The sequence below is a fragment of the Toxorhynchites rutilus genome, chromosome 1 (assembly GCF_029784135.1).
Source record: "Toxorhynchites rutilus septentrionalis strain SRP chromosome 1, ASM2978413v1, whole genome shotgun sequence".
NCBI classification, from domain to species: domain Eukaryota; kingdom Metazoa; phylum Arthropoda; class Insecta; order Diptera; family Culicidae; genus Toxorhynchites; species Toxorhynchites rutilus.
Window position 1 is genome coordinate 4,240,197 of NC_073744.1, and position 25,643 is coordinate 4,265,839.

Genomic DNA, 25,643 nt, shown 5'->3' on the forward strand with positions numbered 1-25,643 from the left:
CAGATTAATTCCCGTTCAAGATTTTTCAACCCTTGCAAATAACAGCATAGAAACATTTCTCGTATTCAAAAACCTGCACACGCCAAATTTGGCTCCATTTGATTGATTAATTTTCGAGTTATGCAGAAATGTCCTTCATTTGTATGGGGGGTGGAGTGTTTAACCACCGTAAAAACACATATTGCACCCTAAAACCTCCACATGACATCCCCCCTCCCTTAGAGAGGGGGGAGGGGTCTCGAACCATTTGTTGCCATTTAGAAGGTAACTTCATTATCCCCCCCTTATAAAACCCCCCCTCCTTATTTGCAAATCCGATCCGAGCTCCTGTAGCTTCTGGCGGGTCATCAAAGATGTGTGAGGCCGAGCGTTGTCCTGGTGGAAACTAACACCACTCCAGCAAAACCTTCCTGGCCGTCAATTCGGGCTTGACGATGGTTTGGGTCGGCTCACCGCGCTTCGATCACGACTTTTTTCGCTTTAGGTTGTCGTACGTGATCCACTTTTCATCACCAGTCACCATCTTCTTCAAAAATGGGTCGAGTTCGTTCCGTTTCAGCAGTGCATCGCAGGCGTTGATTCGGTCTAAAAGATTTTTTTTGCGTCAACTCGTGTGGCATCCATACATTCAGCTTTTTTGTTAGAATCCAATATACGACATTTCTTTTTCCCCAACCCAATATATACTAGCTGACCCGGCAAACTTCGTCTTGCCTAAAATTTGTTTTTTGTTATCAATACCTTCAAACATTTACAAACCTTCAACATTCACGAGTCTAACCTCTATAGAAACATTTATTGCACCCTAAAACCTCCATATGCCAAATTTGGTTTCATTCGCTTTATTAATTCTCGAGTAATGTAGAAATTAGTGTTTAATTTGTATGGCAGCCCCCCCCCCCTTAGAGAAGGAGGAGGGGTCTCAAACTATCACGAAAACCTTCCCCGGCTCCAAAAATCCCTGCATACCAATTTTCATGTTAATCCGTTCGGTAGTTTCCGAGTCCGTAAGAATCAGACAGACAGACAGTCACAAATCCATTTATATATATATATATATATATATATATATATATATATATATATATATATATATATGCAAAACGCAAAAGAATTTCCCAAGAATTCCTAAAGCTAAGGTTGTTTATTCTATACGGATACAGGATAATTTTCATTCATAATTCATTCATTTAATTTCACCCGAAAATCCACCATCATTTTCTACTTCATGCTTGCTCTCACAAGCTCTCTCTCGCAAGTTTCTCTCGCGCAAAACCCAGGGCCTATCTCTTCCCATGTGCTCGGATGATGCCAACATGGCTGCCTATGAGAGATCTGGAAAAATACCACCTCACAGTGTCGACGTCTGGTGGCAACAGATCCAACATGTGACTTGTGAGGCAAATTACTCTCTAACAGACTAGCAGGCCCGAAGGCACTTTCAAATTGTTGAAGATTGAATGAAAATTTTTACTCCATGTTATTGGATTACTTCAAACACATATTCCTGACCCTTGCCTAACCATTGGTCTCTGGTACATTGCGTGCTTTTTTAACTAGAACTTATCGTTATAATATACAGCCATAATCAGACACAATTTTCGTGGAATTTTTTTTCACAATTTGCAAACAAACGTGCTACCCTATTACGTAGAATGCATATCGGATACGGAAAAGTGAATTTCCATTCATCATTTTGATTTTGAAAGAGTGTTTATTCCACCTGAAAATACATGATCATTTTCGCTGACACAATGACGTAGCACACGAAGCTCAATGCCTCGCTCTCACACGCACTCTCCGTTTCTCTCAGCCAGCCTCTCAGTGGCACACGATCCAAGGGTGCTCACACACTGTTTGGCCGAAGCCAAATATTTGACTGTTTTTTCGGTACATGGTTAGGTTACCTCAAATATTTCAGTCAATGTTCGATGTTTGCCAATATCGATAATTAAAGTGTGACAAACAAAATAGTGTTTTTGTGCCACATTCAAACCAAACTTTATCTGTGTGCACGAAATGTGTAATATTTGAGCTCCGGACAGACAGTGTACGGCCACCTTAACTTAACTTTTCGCTGACACAATGACGAAGCATACGAAGCTCAATGCCGTCAGCGCGAATGCTCGCTCTCACACGCACACACATTCAACCGTACTATAGGAGAGCAGCTGCGTTGGCCCTTTCCTGCTTCTGCGCACGATACGGTGTTCTACGTTCCAATCAGTCACTGTGAATGTCAGCCAGTGAAAAGCAGCGGGTTGTTGTCCGTCTCCATAGACGGACCATAGACGGAATGCTGCTGACTGCAGATTGCGCATAATATTACTACTCCCTGGCATAGAGTTTCAAGATTCATTTAAGATTATTTCTACTTTTGCTCTTATGTTAGAAAATGATGAATGATGATTAGGGTATTCCGTATCCAAATAGTATTCTATTCAAATGAAAAGGTGGTGGAAATATCTCATACGAAAATTGTTTTCAAAGACAACTTTATATTATAATGCAAAGTTTCAGTAACGTTGTTGGTTATGTACAGGCAAATATGGTTAAATAAATGGTCACACATACGTGTTTCAAGTAATTAAATTACATGATGTAAACATTCTCATTCAGGTTTTAACATTTGAAAACTGGCTTCGTGTCTTCTGATATGATAGAGCTTACTACACTAACGAGTTACGGAGCCCAGTTATATGATGGATGTGGTCCCTGTTGTTCGTTCCACTGTCATCGCGAATACGCGCTGGCTGGCTGGCTGGCTAGCTATCAGGAGTTCAGACTAGCATGTAGCAACTTCGCACCGCATTCTAAGTCACTCGCTTAGCCACTCAATTCACTCAGGAGAGCAGCGAGTGAGTAATGAAAAGAGAGGAGAGCAATAATGCATACAAAGAAAGCCACCGCCGCCATTTTACCACATCTCCGCCACATCCCACCACAGCCATTTTACATTTAGCCATACAGCCATTTTACATTTGGTCTTTACTAGAGATGTGCATATTTGACTCTTACCAGCTGACTAAATCCTGTCTGCATTCTGGGCGAATACTCATAAATAGCAACAGGAAGCTTGTTCTGAGTTTTTGGTTAATTTTACTGTAAACCCTATAACATTATGTCTGACAATTGATTTTATATTATAATACAAGAAGAAAGAAAAAAAAAAAAACAAAAACAAAAAACAAAAACACCAACACCAACCCAAAAGTCAAAGGTAGATGTCGACGCTGTATGATACTGTACATTACGAACGTTACGAGAATTTGGAAATGACCCGGGAAAACCGGGAATTTTATAATGTTGGAATCAAACACTCGTGTCTATATTTAAAATCAGTATTGTACTGTGTTTTTCGTTTGCTCTGTACATGGAATCAGTTGTATTAGTTCAAGGCGTTATACGCTTTCTCTCATCTCACAAATACTTGAAGCAACGGAGCAGATAATGGTGTCAACTCATTGAAATGAATAGGGCTCTTGCTACACATACATGCAGAGCATGTGTTGGGCACACATTCGCTTGTTTACATTCGTAGTGTCTATGCAGCAGAAGCGGATTTTTATCAATCGGCGTTCTTGTAGATGATTTAAATAGAGTTACGGTCATTCTAATAGTGCATAGAGCTAACATGAACTTTGTGAAACAGTTAGGCAAGCTATTTTATGAACAAGAGTTTTTGTGTAACGCATATTATTTAGTTTACTAGCACCTATTTCGCGATGTTCATTGAGCGACTCTCCCATTAGATTGGAATCGAAAAATTGGCAGAAAAAGGATTATCAACATTTTCGCACCTAGATCAAAGTCACAGAGTCTCGAGCTCACGTTTGAATGCTTCCTTGTATTTCCATGAATTGGTCAATCGATGGATTTTTTCCGTTTCCGATAAATTTTCTTATAAACGTATTTAGCTTCTCCGCAGAGCATTCGGGTACTCGGAAATCATATCTGAGAGTTGGTTGATATTTCAGGCTGAAAATGTCCTTAATTTCAACATAATCAACTGCTTTTTTGGCGGAACTAGCCGCCGATTAAGGATATCTGCACACGAATATTCATTATAGTTTATTCTTTCACGAGACCAGCAAAAAGCTTAAAACCTAAATGGGAGCACACTTCACCTAATCCGGCTATACAATCGCAATGTGCAGTTTGCACTATTTCTGTGAAAATTTTTGAATAATCAATCTGCTTCCATTGATATGAATCATGGCCAAAACAGAAATTTCTATTTTTCCCCGTGTGTATGGCTTTGACGCTAAAAGTAAATATTTTTATGTGAAGAAACATATATTCGCATGTTATTCATATAGATTAGCGCGTAATCTTTATAACTATTTCGCTAAAATAATTATTTAAACAAAGCTCAATCTTGTCGCTCCATATAATTCCTATGGAGCGATCACTTTTGCCTGCCCAACAGATCACTAATACATATGCACGCTGCAAGCGCCCTATGGATGTTTTGTTTTTCTCTCATTTGACCTTTCCATTCATTCGCATCGCGCTACGCAGCTGATTCATTGTGAGCGCCAATCTAACGTCAAAACATTCATACCAACTCACTTCACAAGGTTGGCATTTGATGTAATCTTGTCTGTGTGCGTTTTATAGTTATGTACTGGATTGGCGTTATATACAGATGCATTGACTAGCATCGATTTGCGGCCATTTTGATTTTCCATTCATTTCAAGAGGTTCGTTCAGTGATTCAGTTGTGTTAAGTTTGCTCGAGATAATTTTTGGAAATTTTTGAGAAATGTCAACCAAATTTTCTACACGCTATAACGAACAGTTTCCGTGGTCCGCAGCGGATCCGAAAGACCCGAAATGTGCTCGTTGCACATGGTGCAATAAATCTCTCAAAATTGATTTTATGGGCCGTGGTGCATTGCTCAGCCATGAGAAGTCGAAAACCCACCAGCAGCAGATTGTGATTCGCAGAACTAATTTGCCTATTAATTTTTCTGGCAAAAAAGGTATAATTAATGTATAATCAATAAATATTTATGTTTAATAATTAAATGAAATTTATTTCTAGATAACAAACGGAAAGAATCTATTGAAAAAGACGGACGTGCCATACTTCATCCTGAGCCTAGCAATTCCTCCAGTGCGCCGGCTCCGATTGCTGAGCAGTCATCCCGGACTACTGAAGCCGTTATGTCTAAACTCTTAGTCTCAGAACAAGTTACGACAGCTGAGATACTGTGGACTATGGCATGCGTTTACTAGCACATTTCATTACGCGGTGCCGGAGAGTGCGCTGCGCTATTCAAATTAATGTTTCCGGACAGCGTTATTGCGGAAAAGGTAACCCTCGGAAGAACCAAGGTAGGCTATCTAGTGAACTACGGATTGGCACCATATTTCACAAAGAAGTTGCTGAAAACTACTAGATGTCGAAGAAATAGTACTCGGGTTTGATGAAACGTTGAATAAAGTCTCACAGAAGCAGCAGATGGACATTTGTGTTCGGTTTTGGAACAAGGAATCCAATCAGGTGGACACGCGATACGTTGGTTCAGCTTTCTTGTCTTCTACAAGAGCGGTGGATCTCCTCAGTGCACTGAAAAGTTGTTTCAAAACTGAGCCATCCATACTGCTGAAAACAACCCAAATGTCCATGGACGGCCCACATGTTAATTGGAAGTTGTTCTATGATCTTTCAGCTGATATTCAGCAGCAAAATTCTAAGCAAATTTTGAATCTTGGAATTTGTGGCTTGCACGTAGTGCACAACTCGTTCAAGGCCGGAATGAAAGATACTAAGTGGAACATTCAGGGCTTTCTGATATCACTCTACTGTGTTCTGAAGGACATTCCGTTCAGATTTTGCAGCGGTAGCAAAGACAAGCATCCTACCCCTAAAATACTGCGGTGTGCGGTGGGTGGAAAACCGGAGTGTGGCTGAACGTGCCTTGAAAATGCTGCCCGGCTTACGTAGATACATTAAAGCTGTGAAAATTCAGCAGGAAAAACGTATGAAAGAATCGGATCCGAACTACAAACGAAGCTTTCCAGCTGTTTACGAGACTAATCATTTTTTCTGTATTGACAAATGCATTAATCGATCATTTGTTTGAAACTAAGCTGAGCTTTTTCATTCAAGCAGCATCAGCTATTGAACCCTTCTCAACCGCTTTCCAATCGGACAAACCAATGGCACCGCTTTTGTTCGAAGAACTCATTTGTTTGATTAAACCTGTCATGCAAAAATGTCTAAAAGCGGAATGCCTCAACGTAAAAACTAACTCGCTGATTGAAGTTCCACTGACTGAAGACAACTTGTTACCTGCGGCAAAAATGGATCTAGGATTTGCTGCCAAGGCTGCTATTAAGAACGAGTTTGCGAAAGGAAAAATTCCTGACAAGGATCTTCTGTTTTTGCGCATGGAATGTCGTTCTTACTACGTTGGATTTCTCAAGAAGATGTTCAATCGTTCACCATTATCGTACCCACTGACCAGATAAGTTTCGTGCCTCAGTCCCAGTGTTGTATTGAGTTCAATGGATGTTTACAAAAAGCGACTAGAATATTGCCTTGATGCCTTCGTCCAGAAAAACCATTTGACTGGATTTACTGCTGAGAAGATAAAAAATGAGTTTGATGTCCTCTCCGAAACAAAATCTTTTAAGCCGTTGCTATCTGCATGGCGGGTAGATGACCGACTAGATAACTTTTGGTGGCATGTGATTTCAAGCTGCGGCAAAGATTTACCAAATCTGGAAACTTTCATCAAAAAAGTTTTAATTTTGTCTCATGGGAATGCGGCACTCGAAAGAGGCTTCTCTATTAATAAAGAATGCCTATGGGAAAACTTATTATATGAAAGCTTAGTAGCACAGAGGACCGTGTATGATGCAGTCAGCGTGGCTGGCGGTGTAACCATAGTAAGCATCGACAAAAGCCTTATTTTGAGTGCCCGTAACGCCTATGCACGATACAAAGACGCGTTGGAAGCGAAGCGTCGGGAAGGAGCAGAAGAAGACACGAAAAAGGCGAAGAAGCGAGAAATGGATGACCGAGTTAAAGAGCTAACTGCGAAAAAAGCAAGGTTGCTGGCCGATACTGAAAAGGAGGCAGCGATTATTGACGAACAGATTAAAGATTTGGCAGAATAAGTTAATAAGGTAAAGTTTTATATATCGCAGTTCATTTACATTACATTTTTTTTTACTATTTTGCATTTTATTTTTGTAATACCCTGCATTTTGTTTCAGGTCCGGTTCTCATTTAATTATTCTACATTTGTGCAGAGGAAAAATCATGGAAAGTTTTCATACCATTGGCATACAGACAAAACCACAACAAAAATGTATTTTTTTTTAGTAAATAAACAATGTTGAACTTATTTATCACTGCGTTTTAAAACCGGGAATATCATCAATTTTTAACCCAATTTTTAAGTACCAACAGAGATATTCAGATTTGGCCCCAAGAGAAGATGATTCGTTCGTTGAATGTTCGTTCGGTTCACAACACGGTCCCCATGAAGGATCTTAGAATTTCCTCACTCTTGGCAAAGATAACCATGATAAGCACAGTGATGCACAGTGAGTGGTGAGAGCGGTCCTGAGGGAAACCCAATAACATGAATGGAGGTCAAGAGGAAGATGAACGAACTTTATGACTTCATGAAGGATTAAATAGGGCTTTATTCCAGAAAACAATACGAGAAGACGAGCGCTCGTCTCGTTTGTTTTCATATTCCAGAAGCCGAGCTCGACCAAAGAATCATTCGAATCGTGTCTTCACAATCATATTGAACAAAAAGAAGAATTTATGTCTCAATTTCTGAGATATTTCATGTTCAGAATGTGGTACAACGAAGCTCGTCATATGTCTACGGTTTGAAGTTTAGTGGTTAGGCAATAACGATAGTTAGTCGCACACCGTGCCGAGGGTTAAAACTCAAGGGTTTACACAGGCGAGCAGTATAACAGCGCAACAGCACAAGCTAGGCTTTTGAAGCTTTATTTTCTTACAATAAAAAAGTGATGCTTTTATTCTTCGTCGGCAACAAGGTGGATGGCGTACCGGTAGATGAAGTGATAATTCAATCCTATAACAAGACAACGAATGCCAGCGATTCATTCCACTACCAAAAATCCGTTGATTACTTGACCACGCAGCGGCTCGACAGTTTGACCGGTTATGTCTACCAAAAAAATTACTTCATAATTTTAAGCAGTACCAACTATGGCATATAATTTTTGTTTGGGAAGTTTGAAACGAGGAATTCTGAAAGATGTTTCTCAACGATGAAATGACGATTTTATATCTGACTAACTGAAGAAACTATGCGCATTCAAATTCTTATCATACTCTTTGCCTTTGATAGAGCGGAATCCTATCGGTCATCGTGGACGCCTTCAACGACAAGAGCATCTCGGACGCCCTGTTGGTCCCCGTTTCGATCAACTACGAGAAGCTTGTGGATGGAAATTTCGTTCGGGAACAGCTGGGACAGAAGAAGGTACCGGAGAGCTTCTCTTCCGCCGTCTCCGCGATTGTGAACGTCCTCAAGGCACGATACGGCCTCATGCGAATCGACTTCAACGAGCCATTTTCGCTAAGTGAGCTGGTAAAGTCGCTGAGAAGCACCACGGAGCTGCAATACAGTTTCAATCCTGAAATGAGGTTGGTGTTACTTACTCACATTGTGACACCTTCTGTGAATACTTCTTTTTTTCTTCTTCATTGTAGGAGTCTACAGCACAAACCATCGTCGTCGTCCCTCTTCGGTACCGACGTTGTCCAGGAGGATCAAGAACTGCGGACACTGGTTGAAAAAATCGCACGGCATGTCGTGTACGACTGTGCCAAGGCAACATCCGTCATGACCACCAATGCGCTTGCTTTCCTATTGCTCAATCGTTTCCGAGATGGTGCGCCACTGTCCATTCTCACCGAAGCGCTGGACGAACTGCGAGACATTCTCAGTTCGAGTTCTCGTGACCTTGGCTTCACGGGAACCTCCGAAGACGTTATCAGGTACGCAGTCGATATACTCGGGCCTGGTTTAGTTACAATTGAGAAACGAGGCGTACAGCAGTTCGTCAAACCGATCACGATCGTTCCGAACGTGATTGAACTCTCGTACTACTCAAATAGCTTGGCGCCACATTTCGCACTGGATTCAGTGCTGATTACATGTGCGGTTTTGATGAAACGGGAAGCGGAACAGAAATTACTCGAACAGAAACTGCCCACCGAGGAAGTTAGCGTTGGCCGACAGCACTTGTTCGACACGAGCATGGATCTCTGCGATCTGCTGATGTATGAGTTCATCCTATCCAAACCCTGCCAGAAATTAGAAACGCTACTGCAGGACAGTTTCGATCAGCTGTGTATGCGGGACCTTTTAGCCCAACAGGAGGTAAGCAAAATTTGGTAGATGAAAAATTGTGTGAATTATTCGCTCCTTCCACAGATCGAATACACCGAAGAGGAACACATTGCTCGTCGTCTGGCGGCCCGACTGGAATTGGAGGACCTGGATGATGGCGTCAGCGAAGACGACTACTTCAGCGATAGCGCGTCCAACAACGGTCACCAACAGCAACGGGTGGTAGACGATATTCCAGTGTACCTGCCCGCCGAGAAGCACTGCGATCGGATAGTGCTGCAATCGGTGCTGGCTCCATTCACCAGCTCCTACGCGGCTGTTGTGTTTTGCCTCAACAAATTGGTGGGAGGAAACTCGATGGTCGAAGCGGAATTCATCAAGCTGTGCATCAAGGAGATTACGACCCGGGTGGAGCTCGGCGAATGCAAATACGGTAAGTGTCGTTAGGATGGCAGTAGTTCATGAAACGATCATTAACATTTTTTTCACATCGCAAAACAGGAGAGAGCATATCGATCGATTCGGTCCGGAATTGCCTGAAAGTGCTGGAGAAGCGGTCCAATATTGAGATTACGAACAACAGCGGTGTCCGAATCGTTTCCCTGGCAGCGGAATTTGACTCCACGGCGGAAGTACTGAGCATAATACAATCAGTGGAAAAGTTTGTACCGATTTAGTTTCGCCCACCACTGTTCGATTATTGAGTTTAATTCCAAGAAAACGAAAGACTGTTTTGTGTGAGAAAAACGCGAACGTTTTTCGATCGAGGAGAATAAACACGTAAAAATGCAGTTACTTTGTGTTTGGGGTGTGGCTTGTGAGACGTAGGCATTTGTTTTCCTTAGTCTAAGTATGTGATTGAAGGCTGGAACACACACACACATACACGCACACGGGATCGATTTAAAGTACCGGCCCAGTGGGCGCTAAAATGTGCAAACTATGCGCGTTATTAACTATTAATATAGATATTACGTCGTTGTAAACGAACCACGACCTAGATTGTACTGTTTTGTTTGATGGAGAGGAAAATATTTACAAAAAAAAAACAAGTTCCTCATTTTTTAGGAGCAAACACAGCACCGATGAGTTAGAAGAGAAACTTTTTTTTCTAATGTTAGAAGACGCACAGTAGAGTTTAACTGAAAAATATATATTAGAATAAAAAATATCAATCCAAGCTGTCAGTGCAGTGAAAATATCACTTCCGCTATGTATTAGTTCAAAGGTTAGATCTGTGTTCAGCCAGTGTTGTAAACGGTTGACATTTTTAGTGACCATCGCATACTACCCTTGCGCGAAAATTACGGCTCAATATGTACTGTGATCGTGACCAATAATGTATTGATCGGCTTCAACAGTCACATCAGAAAAAGATTGCACTGTCGCAAACACGACCATCACTTGAACGTTTCATTGTTATCAGCTTCTATCGAAATTACAGAGAAAAGTATTCTGTTGGGCAGGCAAAAGTGAAGACTGCATAGGATTTGTATGGGTCGACAAGTGTGAGCTTTGTTTGAATAATTATTTTAGCGAAATAGTTACACAAATCACGCGCTACTCTATATTAATAACATGCGAACATATGGTCGGTGTTGAGCAGTGTTGAAAAAAATCATCTTCGCTGAGCTCAAATGCATAGATTTTCGGGCTAGATTGCATCGAAAACCTATATATTCCAAACGGAAATTAAAATGACAGATCCAGACAACCAGTGAACATGAGCCAATGAACTTTTGTTCTTCAATATGTTTTGAAGTTTATTCTTCCACCCAGTGTCATTTACATCTTGATTATTCAAGATGCCAGAATTGAATTTCATTTTAGCCAAATGAATATCAGCTGTTGTTTAGTTTTAACCTGAGGCAGTTGTGTGCGGTTGATTTTTATATATGCCGTTGTTACCGTCTCGCAAAACAAAATCCTGCGCGATTTCTTGCAAAGTTCGTTTCATCGAACTCTGTATTTTTCATTTTTGAATTTTGACACAAAATCAATGCCAGAACGAGTATCGTTTAGAATGTGATGAGTATCAATTTGTTGCTTTTGATATTCATAGTATAAATAACAGCGAAGTTATGAACCCCTCTCAATGCTGTATTCATTCATTATAGCAAATTTGTTCATGCATCAGCGATATGAACAAAATGAACTCGTTTGTTATTGTCATCAACAGTCTTCCATGTTTCACAAAAAACACTGCGTCCGGAATAAACACGTCCACGCTGCTGTTCACAGTTTTGTGTTTGAGTACAAACATGATTTTTTCGTACCTATGTTAGAAAATGTGACATGTTTGTATTCGTGGTATGTTTGGACATACGATGTTTAATCCCAATGTTTCACATGATGTTCGAACATGGTGTACAGTTTCTCTTGCATTTTCACCCCAAGCACCGGCAGTGCGTAGAGTAGAAGAAGCGAATCAGACACCACACCACCACCACTCAACGCGTGGTGTGTTGGTATGTTGCCATGGAAAAAATGCTTTCCTTTCATGACAATGGGTGCTTCATCAAAAATATTGGGCAAATAGAATAAACCTCTTTTTCTGTTCTGAACAAAATAAACATCGATTGATATGAGAGTTTTTCACATTTGATATCATTATTTAGTGCACGCATAAATTTATATTTTGAATTCATGTAATATTCGCTATTATAAGCTATTTGAACAAGTACTAAAATTGAATTATTCAGCAGTGACATGTTAGGCGTGACGCTAACCACTCGACCACGGGAGCAACAATTTTGGCTGGATCTTTGAATACAAATGGCCAATACTACTTGTTCGCGACGATCGCGTCCCGAGCTATAAAACGAGCGGAGAAGAGGAGAAGAAAGGATGATGCAATCGCATGCACACATAGCATATGTAGTGCAGTGTAAGTGTAGCTTTTAGTTTTTTCCTTCATTCAGTTTGTGATAACATCGAGAAATTAATGGTGTGTTTTAGCCGCTGAAATTTCTCTGCTGGTTCTGCTGTGTGCCGCAGAAGGTTGCATCTAAAACTAATTTTTGGGTTTTTATTTTTTTGGTCAGCATTTGTACGACGTCGCCCGCTATGCAGTCGGCTCCCCAGACTTTAAATGCCAACATGCACGCAAAAAAAATAGAAAGCTTCTTTCTTTTCAGAGAATGTTTTCTTTGAACGAAACCAAGGATTATTTAATCAGACTTGCAAAATGTGCATGAACGATCTATAAACTTTTACTTAGTCGCGGCAATACATACACACACTCTTTACAGATACACGGGCCGAAGGTTGTGCAGTCCACTGATGATTCAACAAGAGCCAAAGGTTGTACCGCTCATGACAACTCTACATGAGCTGATGATTGCGCCGGCTAGTGATCATTCTATCCTGGATTCCTCGAGTCGAAAAAGACGCACCACGCTATATATGGGGTGCAGACTAGGGGGTCGTTGCTGATTAACGGTCAGCTGCATCCCAATAGGAAGTATCCCATGTCGGGCACATGTACAGAGCACTGAAGACTGCAACATCCCAATTATGAGAACACTTGTAATACTAACCTCGAGCCAACCGCGAGTAATCGGTTACATATTACTAACATAGTTGTAAGCAAACATTGTCAAAATATTGAACTCCCGGCCCGTTAGGCTGACGCCATATGAGCCTTAATAAAAATATATATTTTGGTGCATGAACTTATAGCCTCTTAGTTCGTGCAATTTTTGAAATGCGAACTAAATTTCAAGTTCGTTTCTGTGAAAAAGTATTCTACGAAGAAATGTTTTGGGATGAATAATTTCTTTCCGTGTATGAAAAGAAACGAAACGAAAGCAATGAATACTGCGACATCGGGTGATATGTTTGTACATGATGTTCTTGAATTATAAACATCGTGTTTGTTTTCACAAGTCTATGTTTGTGTATCATTGTTCGTGTTGGGGATAGACACTCAACACTAGCGAGAATCATGTTCAAATTCAAACAAAAGCATGGAATTTTCACATCGCGTGGACATGTGTAAGTGTTTTTCGGAAGACTGGTCATCAATATAATGAGGGCAGTGTGTTTCAAGCTAAAAAAAAGTCAAATAAAATCATATTCGTTACTCGTGAATATTTGTTAATATTCTAAGACACTGGTGTTAAGTCAGACCGGACCATGTGACATTTTTATGATTTCGAGAAAAACGAGTTTGAAGTTTGGTGCTACAAGAGGTTTTCATTGAGCGTTCAAATCAATTTCGATAAGTTATTCCTGCTGTACGCGTGATTTTTCAAATCTGATAAAAGTGGAATATAGCTTACAACATGTTTAACCTAATGCGTTCAATAACTCGATTTTTTTAATTTTGCGACTTGGTCCGCTCTGACTTAACACCGGCCATATGTGTCTTCACGTAAAAAAAATATTTTAAGCATCAAAGCTAAAGTCACCAGACGTCCCGCGTTACGCGGGACAGTCCCGCATTTCAACAAAATGTCCCGCGTAAGATTGCGTCCCGCGAAACGTCTCGCATTTGGCAAAAGGAACGAAAATGTCCCGCGATATCAATATATTTCAATATTACAATTTGATCATGTTGATTTTCTTAAAAAATAAACCTCAAAATAAAACTTTTATTTCGCAGACTGTTCAAGAGTGCCTCCAATGCATTCAACGATAAATACGTTGAGCTGGTTTCATCGCACCGATAGTGGACTTTTTGTTCAGAGAGTGTCAACTGGGAACGACACGAACAAAATTGGAATATGATTTTTATAAAAGTTCCTATTGATCCGCACGGACCAACGTGAGTCAGACGAAAAGTTCATCTTTGGTCCCCTAGCTCGGTCAGGGCTTAACGTTTCAAATAAGCCGGAAGAACTAGTGTATACTGGACAGGAAAAGGGAGGGTTTTTTTTCAGTTCATTTATTTGTAAGGCTCAGTCACATAAGCTTTGCGGAGCCGCCAATTCAAGATTTGTTTATACAAAATTTCAACTTAAATCTATGTTTAGTAGGTTTCGACCGATTACTCGCGTTTTACTCGAGGTTAGAGAGGCAAGAATTTTTGTGGGACGGGTCAGGTTAGGAATATGGATAGGAGGTATCATTGTTTCAACCGAGGGTTGCCGCACGCACTGTAGCATTGTGCATAATGACCAGCGATAGCATCTGATGTTCGACTAGCTGTCGAAGGTGGGCGAGGGTGAGATGAGGGGAAGAGGCAGGGTTCTTTGATGAAGTATCGCAAATGAAGCGCCGAGCGGCCTCACGGAAGTTGGTCGGAAACTCAATCATGGCCGATGAAAAGATGTATGTTGACGTGTTCTTTCACCTTTCCGTGTCTTTGGCAGTCAGCTATCTCCCCATTTTGGCCATTCGCCCGAAAATTTTCTATCGGTAGCAACTGGGGGATGTTGGGAAGGTTGGCGGTCTTCGCGACAATATTTATCTCCAGCCGATCCATTATCCATTCTCCAGAGATCTTTTGGCATAATGGGCTGATCCCAGGTTCGGCATGAATACCACATCACCTTCGCAACTTTCGGCAAGCACTTCGTACTCGTTCCCAGTTCACCATATGACTCGAAAGAAGCGGTTCGGACATTCCCTTTTCGTCTGTCAGAGAAGGACCTTCTTCGAGAACTTGATGTCCCCTGCCATTCGTTGAATTCCAGCATCAAGTACGTCTCGTCTTCCATTATGAGCACGAAAAGATGTTTTTCACTTCTTTCGCCGGAAAGAAGTTTTTCACCAGCACCTGAAGCTACTCCTTCTGGGTGATTGCCTGCTGCTCAGATACGGCCGGTCTCGTCTGACGCTCCGCATAAAAATGTCCATTTTGGCCAGATTCTCATTAACCGTTTGGCCGGTTGCTCCGATCTCCCGGCTTAATGAGCGACAGGGACAGGATGTTGTAAATACCAGATCGGCTATATCTGGCGGACACAAAGTGCCTCAGGATATCTAACTCCTTTGCTATGGTGTGGATTTGGAAGTATGAAAGAATCATCAAGTTGCTTGACAGTGCTGCTGCTACGAATCAACAGCCTTGAATCATTTTTGTTGTAGGCTTAATAAACGTAATATTTAAGGAAAATTTGTTCCAATAAATATTTTTTTTTAGTTTTTTATATTATCATCCGAAAATAGTCCATTTTTAATGCATACGTTAACACTAAAATCGATGAAAAATGGATTGGAATTTTTGAGCATACCATTCGGTAATTTGAAGAAAATTGTGGAATGTGAATCATGCCTGCTAGGCTTAAATGCCCTGACTGAGCGAGTGATTTTCAGTAATCAACGGAAAAATCACAACTGAGTGACGATACTCAAAAAGAAATAATACAGATCAGGTTTAATTGCAAGGACACATGTTAAGAGTCTCACGAATAAATGAGATTCGCTGAACTATGGTTTATTTTCACATAACGTATACACATAACGTTTTGTTTTTTGTGTCCCGCGTTAGACCTCTGACCATCTGGTCACTTTAATCAAAGCCATATATACGGAGAAAAATAAAAATTTCTATTATGGCTCTGATCCATATCAATGGAAGCTGATTGATAATTGGAAAAGTTCCACATGAACTGTGCAAATAGCACAGTGCGATTGAATAGCCGGATGAGCTGAATATTTTCCCATATAGACTTTGTTCTTTTTTGCCTTGAATGCTGGTCTCATGAAGAAGTAGACTGTAATGAACATTAGTGTAAATATATTCTTAATCGGTGGTTGGTTCCGTAAAAAGGCAGTTGATTATGTTGAAATTATGGACATATTAAACTAGAGAGAGAGAGAATTGAGAGAGAAGAGAGAGAGAATTGAGAGAGAAGTGAGAGAGAGAAGAGGGAGAGAGAAGTGAGAGAGAGAGAAGAGAGAGAAAGAAGTGAGAGAGAAGTGAGAGAGAAAGAGAGAGAGAAGTGAGAGCGAAAGAGAGAGAGAGAAGTGAGAGAATGAGAGAGGAGTGAGAGAGAGAGAGTGAGAGAAAGAAAGAGAAAGAGAGAAAGAATCTGTGATCCGGGGGCCAGATACTGAGAAACATTTGGGCGGGAGTTCCATCCTAGGTCCTACGCTTTGGAACACGATGTACGACGGTGTACTAACGCCGAAGCTACTCAAGGGTGTAGAGATCGGGTGGTGGCTTCGCGGACGACATCGTTACAACGGTAATCGGCGAGACACTCCAGAAAGTGGAAATGCGGGCGACTGAGACAGTGGGCACGATCAGTAGCTGGATGGTCAGTGCCAGGCTTCAGATGGCACACCACAAAACCGAGGTGCTGTTAGTGTACTATCGCAAGTCGGAGGATATAACAGCTTGCAACTTTTCGATACCATTTTTATAGCACTCTTTCGGTTTACCTCAAAATATGCCTCAGTTTCACACGAAATTCGGATTTTTCAATTTTTTTCACAATAACAAAAGTTGCTTCACTCTCAATGCTGTAACTCACGAACCAATCGACCGATTGCTGTCAAATTTTGACTCGCATCCATTGAAAGATGGTGCTTCGTTATAGTCAAGTAGATTTTTGCAAGAGGTGCCATTTGGACGTCAACGGCGAAAAACCAGAGGTATCCGGAAATGGATAAGAGCGGACGTCGATGGTCAAATGGCAGCATGAATGGGATATGGCGGAAAACGGTAGATGGACGTACAGGCTGATACCGGTACTATCGACCTAGTTGAACAGGAATCACAGTGAGGTTAACTTCTACTTGATGCAGTTTCTGTCTGGACATGGGATGGCTTCAGGCAATATCTACATTGGTTCGGGCACGCAGTTTCACCTCTCTGTCCGGAGTGTGGAGATATGGAAGAAACACCAGAGCACATCATCTTTGTCTGCCCTAGGTTCACCGCAACGCGCGAGGGGCTGCCTGCACTTCATGTCGGGTATATTGTGGAGGAGATGTGTCGCGACGAGATCATCTGGAATGCCGTCAACAGTACAATCACACAAATCATGTCGAAGCAGCAGCGAAAGTAGAGGACCGACCAAAGTGCCGACAACGCCTGACGGCGAAAAGTGAACAACGACGACGGCTGTTGCAACGGATGGTACCCCACGAGAGTAGCTGTGACGGGGTGCGCGTTATGTTGAAAGGCGCTTCCTAATCGGTGTATGCCTCGACAAGTAAACGGATTCTGATTAGATTACTAAGATAGATGGTCGTTGCGATGGAGCGAGTGTCAAGAAGGGCGTCTTCAAACTGGTGTATACCCCACGATAGTAGCTGTGACGGAGTGCGCGGCATGTTGGAGGGCACTATCTAATCGGCGCTCCGTTGAGAAGAGAAATCCCGTGAGGGTGGCCGTGACGGGTTGCGCGACATGTTGGAGGGTATTTCCTAATCGGTGCACGTCTTGACGGGTGAACGGATTTTGGCATAATACAAATTAGACTTTCCGAGATCTCGCACAGCACGCAAAAGAGACAGTGTGCTTTGCGTTATCCAGTCTCGCATCTCACAAAGTCATTGGGAGCTGTCTGCAACATATGAGCGAGGTAGAAGGCAGCCGAGCGAGCAGACTTCCTGTGCGCGCTGAAATTCCGAGAGACGAGTATCGATTTTCTCTTCCTCACAGCCCTTCCATGTGCATGCGATGAGACCGGGCTTTAGCATACGTCTCCAAAAATAGTCATAGGATGGTGACCACTAGCAAGACGTTGTTCAGCATTTACCTAAAGCTGGGTACAGAATTAAGCGGAATTTAGCTTTATATTCTGTTGGTATGAAGCGAAAATGGCAATAAATTATGAGGCGAGAAAACGCGCTTTAAAATTAAAAATTATGTTTGAAAATTAATTTTGTGTATCAAACACAAAACGCCGGGTTCGCTAGGAGTGAATAAAAAGTGTGGAAGTGCAATTGAATTGAAGAACTGCGAGCGGCAAATAGAGTTTCGACGCCGAACAACAAGTGGAAACATCACGAGAGTAGCTGTGACGGAGTGCGCGTCATGTTGGAGGGCAATTCCTAATCGGTCCACGTCTTGACGGGTGAACGGGTTTTGGCATAATGGCACGGAAAAAGAAAGAAAAAGGCTAATAACAGGTGAAGTGCATGAGCACAGCCGCGAGAGAGAAAGAGTAAATGAACCTTTTTTTTTTGCAGATCGTGAAAAAATGTCATGCGAAATCGGGTCTGACAATAATTTTATATTATAATGGGAAGTTTTAGTAAAAATATCGGAAAATTTGAAGTAAATAGATTAAGTTTCGATCACTACATTGTTCTTCAAGAAATTAAATAACGCCAAGTAGAAAAATTCATTCAAATTTTAGCAATTTGAAACTGGTTAGGTTATCTTAAATATTTAAGTCGATTTTTTTCCATGTTCGATGTTTCCCATTGTTTGACACTGTTGATAATTGAATGATGGCAAAAAAGTGTTTGTATAAATATTCTCTCAGCTATGACGTCTTAGCTTTGACGAAAAGCAGCGGTCGCAAAGAAATTCATAACAAGCGTTTATTTGTTGTTACAAATTTTACGTGTTTTGTTACTTTACGTCAAATACGTCAATAATACGTAAGATAGAAGAGTTAGTGGAGTCGGACAGGACTTGAACCGCAATACTTAAAACATATACATTTGCTCGCCTCACTTCAGTCCAGATTGTTTCATGTACATCGATGACTTGGAAGTACGATATCGTCGAAAACTGATACCAACAGGTAAATTTAAATAAATCCAGATTATAGAAATAGTACACAAAGCAGTTTATTTTTAGCAGTTCCTACTGTCAGAAAGGCCAACGATTCTCATACCTCGGGAACTGAAAACCGGACGGTTCGCCAAAAGGTCTTGATTGACGTCAAGCACGAGTTGAATCCAGTAAAAACTTTCGTAACATCCGCGGAATCATTCTAGTTTTCTAATGGGACGAAACAAGACTATCCCGAGAGGGATATTCTGTCAAAGGAAATCGGAAGCACCATCAAAATCTCTAATGAAAAACCTAGCGATTCCGCCGGTTCTGATAACTTAAATCAAGCACTGCGGCAGGAGGTATCGGAGAGCTTCAGAGAGCTTCAAGAAGTTAAAATCCGAATTACCGAACCTCAATTTCACGTAGGTTTTGATTAGAAAGAAAATCTAAATAGATTATCTTTACGCTGCAATGAATAAATATATACATTAAGCTAAAATACAATAGAAGTAAACTTATTTTTACAAATTTACTATACCGCTCCATGATACTTGCAAAGCCAACACGTCACAGCCTCACTGTTACTGATCCGCTAGTCAGTCCAGACTACCTTATATACGTACCCTAGTTGAAACCATTGTAAAGATTGAACAATCTAACTTTCGGTTAAGCCGGATTTAGACGTTGTGAGTTACTCGGTTGCGAGTAAACGTCAATCGATCCGAAGAATTACGTAAGCACCTATTATACGAAATTTGACATTTGATTTGTATGTATGGAGCTATTCGCTCATTTAAAAACAAAAAAAAAACTTTGAAATAGCTCGGCTGCGAGTACATGCAATTCAAATGTCAAATTTCGTGGTATGGGTGCGGTCGTAGTTCTTCGGAGCGATTGACGTTTACTCGCAACCGAGTAAGGCGGCGGTGACACTGGATGCAGAAAAGTGGTCGTACGAATTGTATGCAATAGTGAAGCTAAACAACCACATTGAGTTGTATTGGTGTGGTTACATTGCTTCCCCCTTGCTTCGTTCGTATTCGTCAGCTTCTATCGAACAAAATTGTTTGTTTCTATTCGTACAATCAAATTTTCGTGCGTACTCCTATCCAAAGTAACCTTAGCCTAACTCACAACGTCTAAATCCGGCATTAGGATGTCAAGGCCATGATCCAACAGCTGTGATAAATATGATTCGTTATTCTTATCCCAACTACCGAAGAAACTAGATGTAATAAAATATTTCTTAATGATGATAATGATGATGATGGTCCCGCCTCCTTCCCCTACAGAGGTTTGAGCAATACGAGTTATCTAAAAGATAATTTATTTATTTTTTCTCAACATTGAAATCAGTTTAGCAAACACAAAAAAAACGCACTGATTTTATTCACAGATATAAGTTCAAAAAAATTGCAATTTCCAAAGTAAGGAAACTCTTCCTGTTTATATACTTTTTAAAAAAGAGTTTTATTAAATTCCTAACCTACTTATTCCCTAGCCGACGTCCAGTGTGAGAAAAGAGGGCGAGCCACATGGCTGTGGCCTTTTTATTATTTCATTCTGCTGGGTATGCCGGCTGGATTTCCTAACGGCTCCCCTTTTAGTCGAAAGTCGTCCTCGGCTTTCCTCAATTATCTTGCTGCGGTATGAACTTAACCCTCGGTTTCTTCTGAATATATTCATCTACAATGTCCTCCATACTACCCGTTGGCGTGTCTCCCTTGATAACGATTTTGGTTCTATTGCATGGTGGAAGTATGTTTTTGATGACCAAGGTGAACATGATTCCAAGGATGATTAGAGTTGTAACGGAGAATGAACCAAAGGATATCCACTTGAAGGTGCGCAAACTTCCGTGTATGTTTGTCGTCGTCAAGTTGAGCTTGTGCAGGTGTTCTCGATGATTTAGATGAAGTTTCTGTAAGTAGTCTAGAGGCATACGATTGATGATTTCAGTGGCGTTTACCTTTAACCCGGTGGTTGGAATAAAAGACGTTGCAGGTCCTTCAGCGTCGAGATTTGTATACTCCTCTCCATTTAGGTGGATAGTACATCCGGAGAACTGAATTAAGAAAGATCCCTGCAAGTCTTTCGTGTGTTTAAAACAGCTTGAAGACATAGTCATGTTTGCATCATTTACAACGATATTGGCGTCGTTGATTTTCTTTACGAAATTTTGACCATACGTTTTCTCAACCATACATTGGGCAGAACTTCCACTCATTAGTTGTTGAATGCATGCTCCTGCTACTTCTAACTGCGACTCTTGGCAAATGTAAAGTCCTCTGGTTTTAGGACATAAATTTTGCATATGGTAAGATTTGGGTCCTTTTAGATAGTAGTTTGAAGATAGATGAACACGTGTACCATTGGTTATGACTGGTTCGATGTAGTGTAGCTCATAAATGACATCCTTAATTCTTGGAACTTTTAAGGTGTAGATAATTGAATGTGAGGTTCGAAGAACATAAGCGCTGGCGATATCCAGAATAGTGCCGAAGGAATCTAGTTCGAAATTGTTGCTGGTGAGAAACTGTTGTGCTGCGAAGATTTCTTCTGGGCTGATGAGGCGGCTGCTTGGTATATTAAACCTAGCTAAAGTTATAGCCTCCTCTACTATCTCTAAATTCTTGATGAGCTCATCTAAATTAAATAAAAGATTAACTGATTCAAATCCATCCATTGTTTCATTATATGACTTGTAATAGTCGGTAGCTAGCAAAGAGATAGTTTTTGTTAAGTTATTGATTCTTTCTTCAAATTGCTTGTTAATTGCTGTTTGCTTATTATTTTGTTCAATTAGTGTATTGGTAGTGGTATTAATGATTTTCAAATCTTCGGCATCCGGGCTGCCTGATATATATTTCCAGGCTTTTCCTAGGGTTTCCCATCGTCTGAATCGTCTAATATTTGGCGTTTTCAGTTTTTCAAAAGTTATTAACAATTTTTTTTGTTTAGATTTTATAAGTGGGCTCAGGATGTGTCTATGTGTTATCTTTTCATTTGCAATTACAATCAGTTTTTCAATAATGGATTCAATAGAACTTACATTTACACGGTGGATAATTCTAACATAGTTATGGCTTATTCTCGCAGGTCCTAATGACACAACAGCTAGAGGGTTTTGATTTAAATCGTGTATGCGGACATCGCAGTGTCCGCCCTGGAGTAGTAGACATAGTCTGGAAGGAAGATCATATAAATGAGGGGTTTAGATAGGAGATCTTTTGATGCTTTTCTTGTGAATTTTGATGTTTGTGTCGTCGGTCACTGTCTTGTCCGTTTCAGTTTTGATGTTTATGAGTCGATATCTGTGTCCGTGAGGCGTTGGATGTGCTTTACATTTTACTAGTGCTTGTCTATTTACCAGTTTCTTGAAATCGTCCTTTGATATTATGGGTAATTTAGAATTGTGATTGTTTGCGTCTAGGGATATATTGTCTCTAGCGGTCTGAAGTGTTTTGTTTTTCGAAAGGTTGATTTCGTCAATGTTAAGGGACGATGAATTTCCAAATATTATTTCTCTAGGTGTGAGTTTTGTCGTCGTATGCTTTGTCTCGTTATACAGGGTCGTTACCAAGACTAGGCCCTGATAAAGTGAAAGATTTTCTATTTTGTCTCTATTTGCCATAGACATTTCGAGCAATGTGTTGTGGAAACGTTCCACAATTCCGTTGCCATTACTGCAACTCGCGAAATGAAGAGATATACCAAGTTTGTGTAAGAATTTGTTAAATTTTGCATTTCTAAAACTTGTGGCTTGGTCACAAGTGATCATTTTTGGTAGGCCGAAACTTTTAAAGTATTCAGTCAGAGTCTCCATTAACTCATCGGCAGTTTCATTTTGAATCTTGTAAATTTGCGCGAACTTTGAGAACGCGTCAACGAGGGTTAAAAATTTTTCACCTTCTTTGACATAAACGTCTATGAAGACATTTTCAAACGGTCTTTCATAAATTCTTCTACCAATCGGGATTTTGAACGGTTTTCGTTCATATTTGGCAAATTTGCAAGATTCACAGTTTTGTACAAATACCTTGACCTTAGATAACATCCCTGGGAAGTATACAGATTTCTGTAGGTCACTGTATGTGAGTTTCCATCCTCTGTGGTTAAAATTATGACATCGTTTGATGAATTCCTGTTGGTCCGCTGATGACATCAAATCTGGAAGTTTGAGATTGGAGAAGTTAATTTTTAAGGTCTTGCTAAATGTGTTATTAATTATCCTTCGACACGACAAAGAAATGTCGAGTGGCGCAAAGATACCGTTATTCGTTGTTGGATCCAGATAATCCTTCAAAATCCTTGTTAGGTGTCCATCTGAATATCCATTTCTATGAAAAATGTGTCTTACTTGACCTGGAAAAGTATTATATATTATATGTGGGCTCTTAGACTTATCCTTAGTAATTTTTAATATAAGCTGGTTCTTGTATTTGTTGATAATTTCTGGACCATATACTTCGTGATTTTCAAAGCATTCGCTTTCCAACGTTTGAAGATTGAGTTCCATGCGGGGAATCCTGGAAAGCCCATCCGCGACTACGTTTTGCTTTCCTTTCTTGTAAATGATTCGAAAGTCGAACTGTTCCAGATAAAGCCGTTGTCGGGTCACTCTGCCAGTGGCGTCTGTCAATTTTAGCTCTTTTGTTAATGGTTCATGGTCCGTGTATATAGTAAATCGTCGACCATAGAGATACGGCCTAAACGTTTTCGCGACAAAATATATCGCTAAAAGCTCCTTTGAAGTGGCTGAGTAATTCTCTTCAGCCTTTGAAAGAGTTCGAGAGAGATATGCAATAGGTCTCTCTTTACCATCAACCAGTTGCGATAACACTGCCCCAATTGCTACGTTAGAGGCATCCGTAGTCACAATAAAAGCTTCGTCAAAGTTTGGATAGTGTAATAGCAAATCCTTAGTCATTATATCCTTTAACTGTTTAAAGGCTGTTTCGAAATCATGAGTTACATCAAACGTTTTACTTTTTCCGCGTAATTTCGAAGTCATTGGTTTTGCAATGGATGCAAATTTTGGTATGAATCGGCGGTAGTAAGATACGGTTCCCAAAAACGATCTCAACTCCTTCAATGTCCTTGGGATTGGCCAATTTTTGATCGCCTCTACTTTCTTTGGGTTTGGTTTAACTCCTTGAACAGTAACGAGGTGCCCAAGAAATTCAACCTCTTTGCGAAGAAACTCCGACTTATTGCACTGTACCTTTAAATTGGCTTCTTTCAGAGTTTGCAAAACTTTAGTGATATCTTGCAGATGATTCTCCAAGGAAGGGGAAAAGATAATGATGTCGTCCATATAGACGAAACATCTGATACCCAGGTGTTTCCTCAATACAGAGTCCATCAACCTTTGGAAAGTAGCGGGCGCATTCTTCAACCCGAACGGCATGCGAATGAATTCGTATTTGCCATGATCTACATTAAAGGCAGTCTTGGGAATGTGAGCTGGTTCTACTTCAATTTGATGGAAGCCGCTTGCTAAGTGTAACACGGAAAAATATTGAGCTTTTCCTAATCTGTCAAGGATCTCGCTGATTTCCGGTATAGGGTATCGGTCAGCGGGTGTGACTTCGTTCAGCTTGCGATAGTCAACCACAATCCTATATTTCTTTTTGCCTGAATTGTCGTCTTTTTTGGGTACGACCCAAATCGGAGATGTCCACTGTGATGAGGACTCTTGAATAATTCCGTTGTCTAACATCTTCTGAATCTGTTCAGAAACAATTTCTCGAAGGTGGTATGGGTACTTGTATGTACGCTGATGGATGGGTTTTTCATTAGTCGTGTTTATAGAATGTTTTACCTCATGAGTGAAAGTTAACCTTTCGCTTTAATTGAAAAATATGTCTTTGAATGGCTTCAGGGTTTTAACCAGTAGGCGGATTTCTTCTTTGTTTAAATGATCGGCAGGAAATTTTAGTTTACCTGTACTGCATTTGTCTTCCAACAAGTAAGGATCATTATCGAATGGTTTTAAGTTGTGATTTCTTTTCTTTCCATTTGCAGACAGAAATACTGTTGCCCTGTTATCCTCGGCTACATATAAGCCAGGATTTACGGTGACATTTGAGTTGATATCTGTTTCATGCTCAATTAAAAATGTGCCATTCGATGTAGTACAAATCTCACCAAGTTTTTCACGACACTCGTGGAAATTTATGTTTGAAGGATAGTACTTTGTGAAAGAGTACTCTCTGTTACCAATTTTTAAAAAATGATGTGTTGTATCAATGATTGCGTTCATGCGCGCTAAATTTTCGTAGCCTATAAGGCCATCGAAAAATGGATGAAATTTAAACACGTGGTATGGCAATTTTTCACTGAAGGATTCTGCAAACAAATTAGCATGTACAACGCTATCTATTACAAATTTACCATTTTTGTTTGTTACAACCGCAGGATTAGATACCTTGCTAGCGGTTTTGACATGTTCCGGATTTATATACGACTTATTGGCCCCTGTGTCGACCAGAAAGTTTAAATAACCTTTCGAAGTCGTAAAACGAATGTATGGTATAAAATTCAAGTTCGAGAGTTTTTCAATCTGACCACGTGAAAATTTAGTTCATTGGATTCCACTGCGATATCTGATTCGTCGTCATCGTCATCGTCATTGTCATCGTCCGAGTCATTGT

The 25,643-nt window shown here is 40.5% G+C and overlaps 1 protein-coding gene across 5 annotated transcripts in view; it reads left to right on the top strand.

The window, feature by feature from the left end:
* The window catches only part of LOC129762524 (glycerol-3-phosphate acyltransferase 1, mitochondrial), a 53,010-nt gene extending 42,480 nt beyond the window's left edge, over positions 1-10,530 (top strand). For all 5 annotated transcript variants that reach the window (XM_055760899.1, XM_055760877.1, XM_055760910.1 and 2 more), the window contains 4 exons: positions 8,352-8,650; positions 8,717-9,389; positions 9,444-9,792; positions 9,861-10,530. In XM_055760899.1, the coding sequence (XP_055616874.1) occupies positions 8,352-8,650; positions 8,717-9,389; positions 9,444-9,792; positions 9,861-10,036 (1,497 nt within the window). In that variant the 3' untranslated portion in view covers positions 10,037-10,530. The remainder of the gene's footprint in view (positions 1-8,351; positions 8,651-8,716; positions 9,390-9,443; positions 9,793-9,860) is intronic.
* The last annotated feature ends 15,113 nt before the right edge of the window (positions 10,531-25,643 follow it).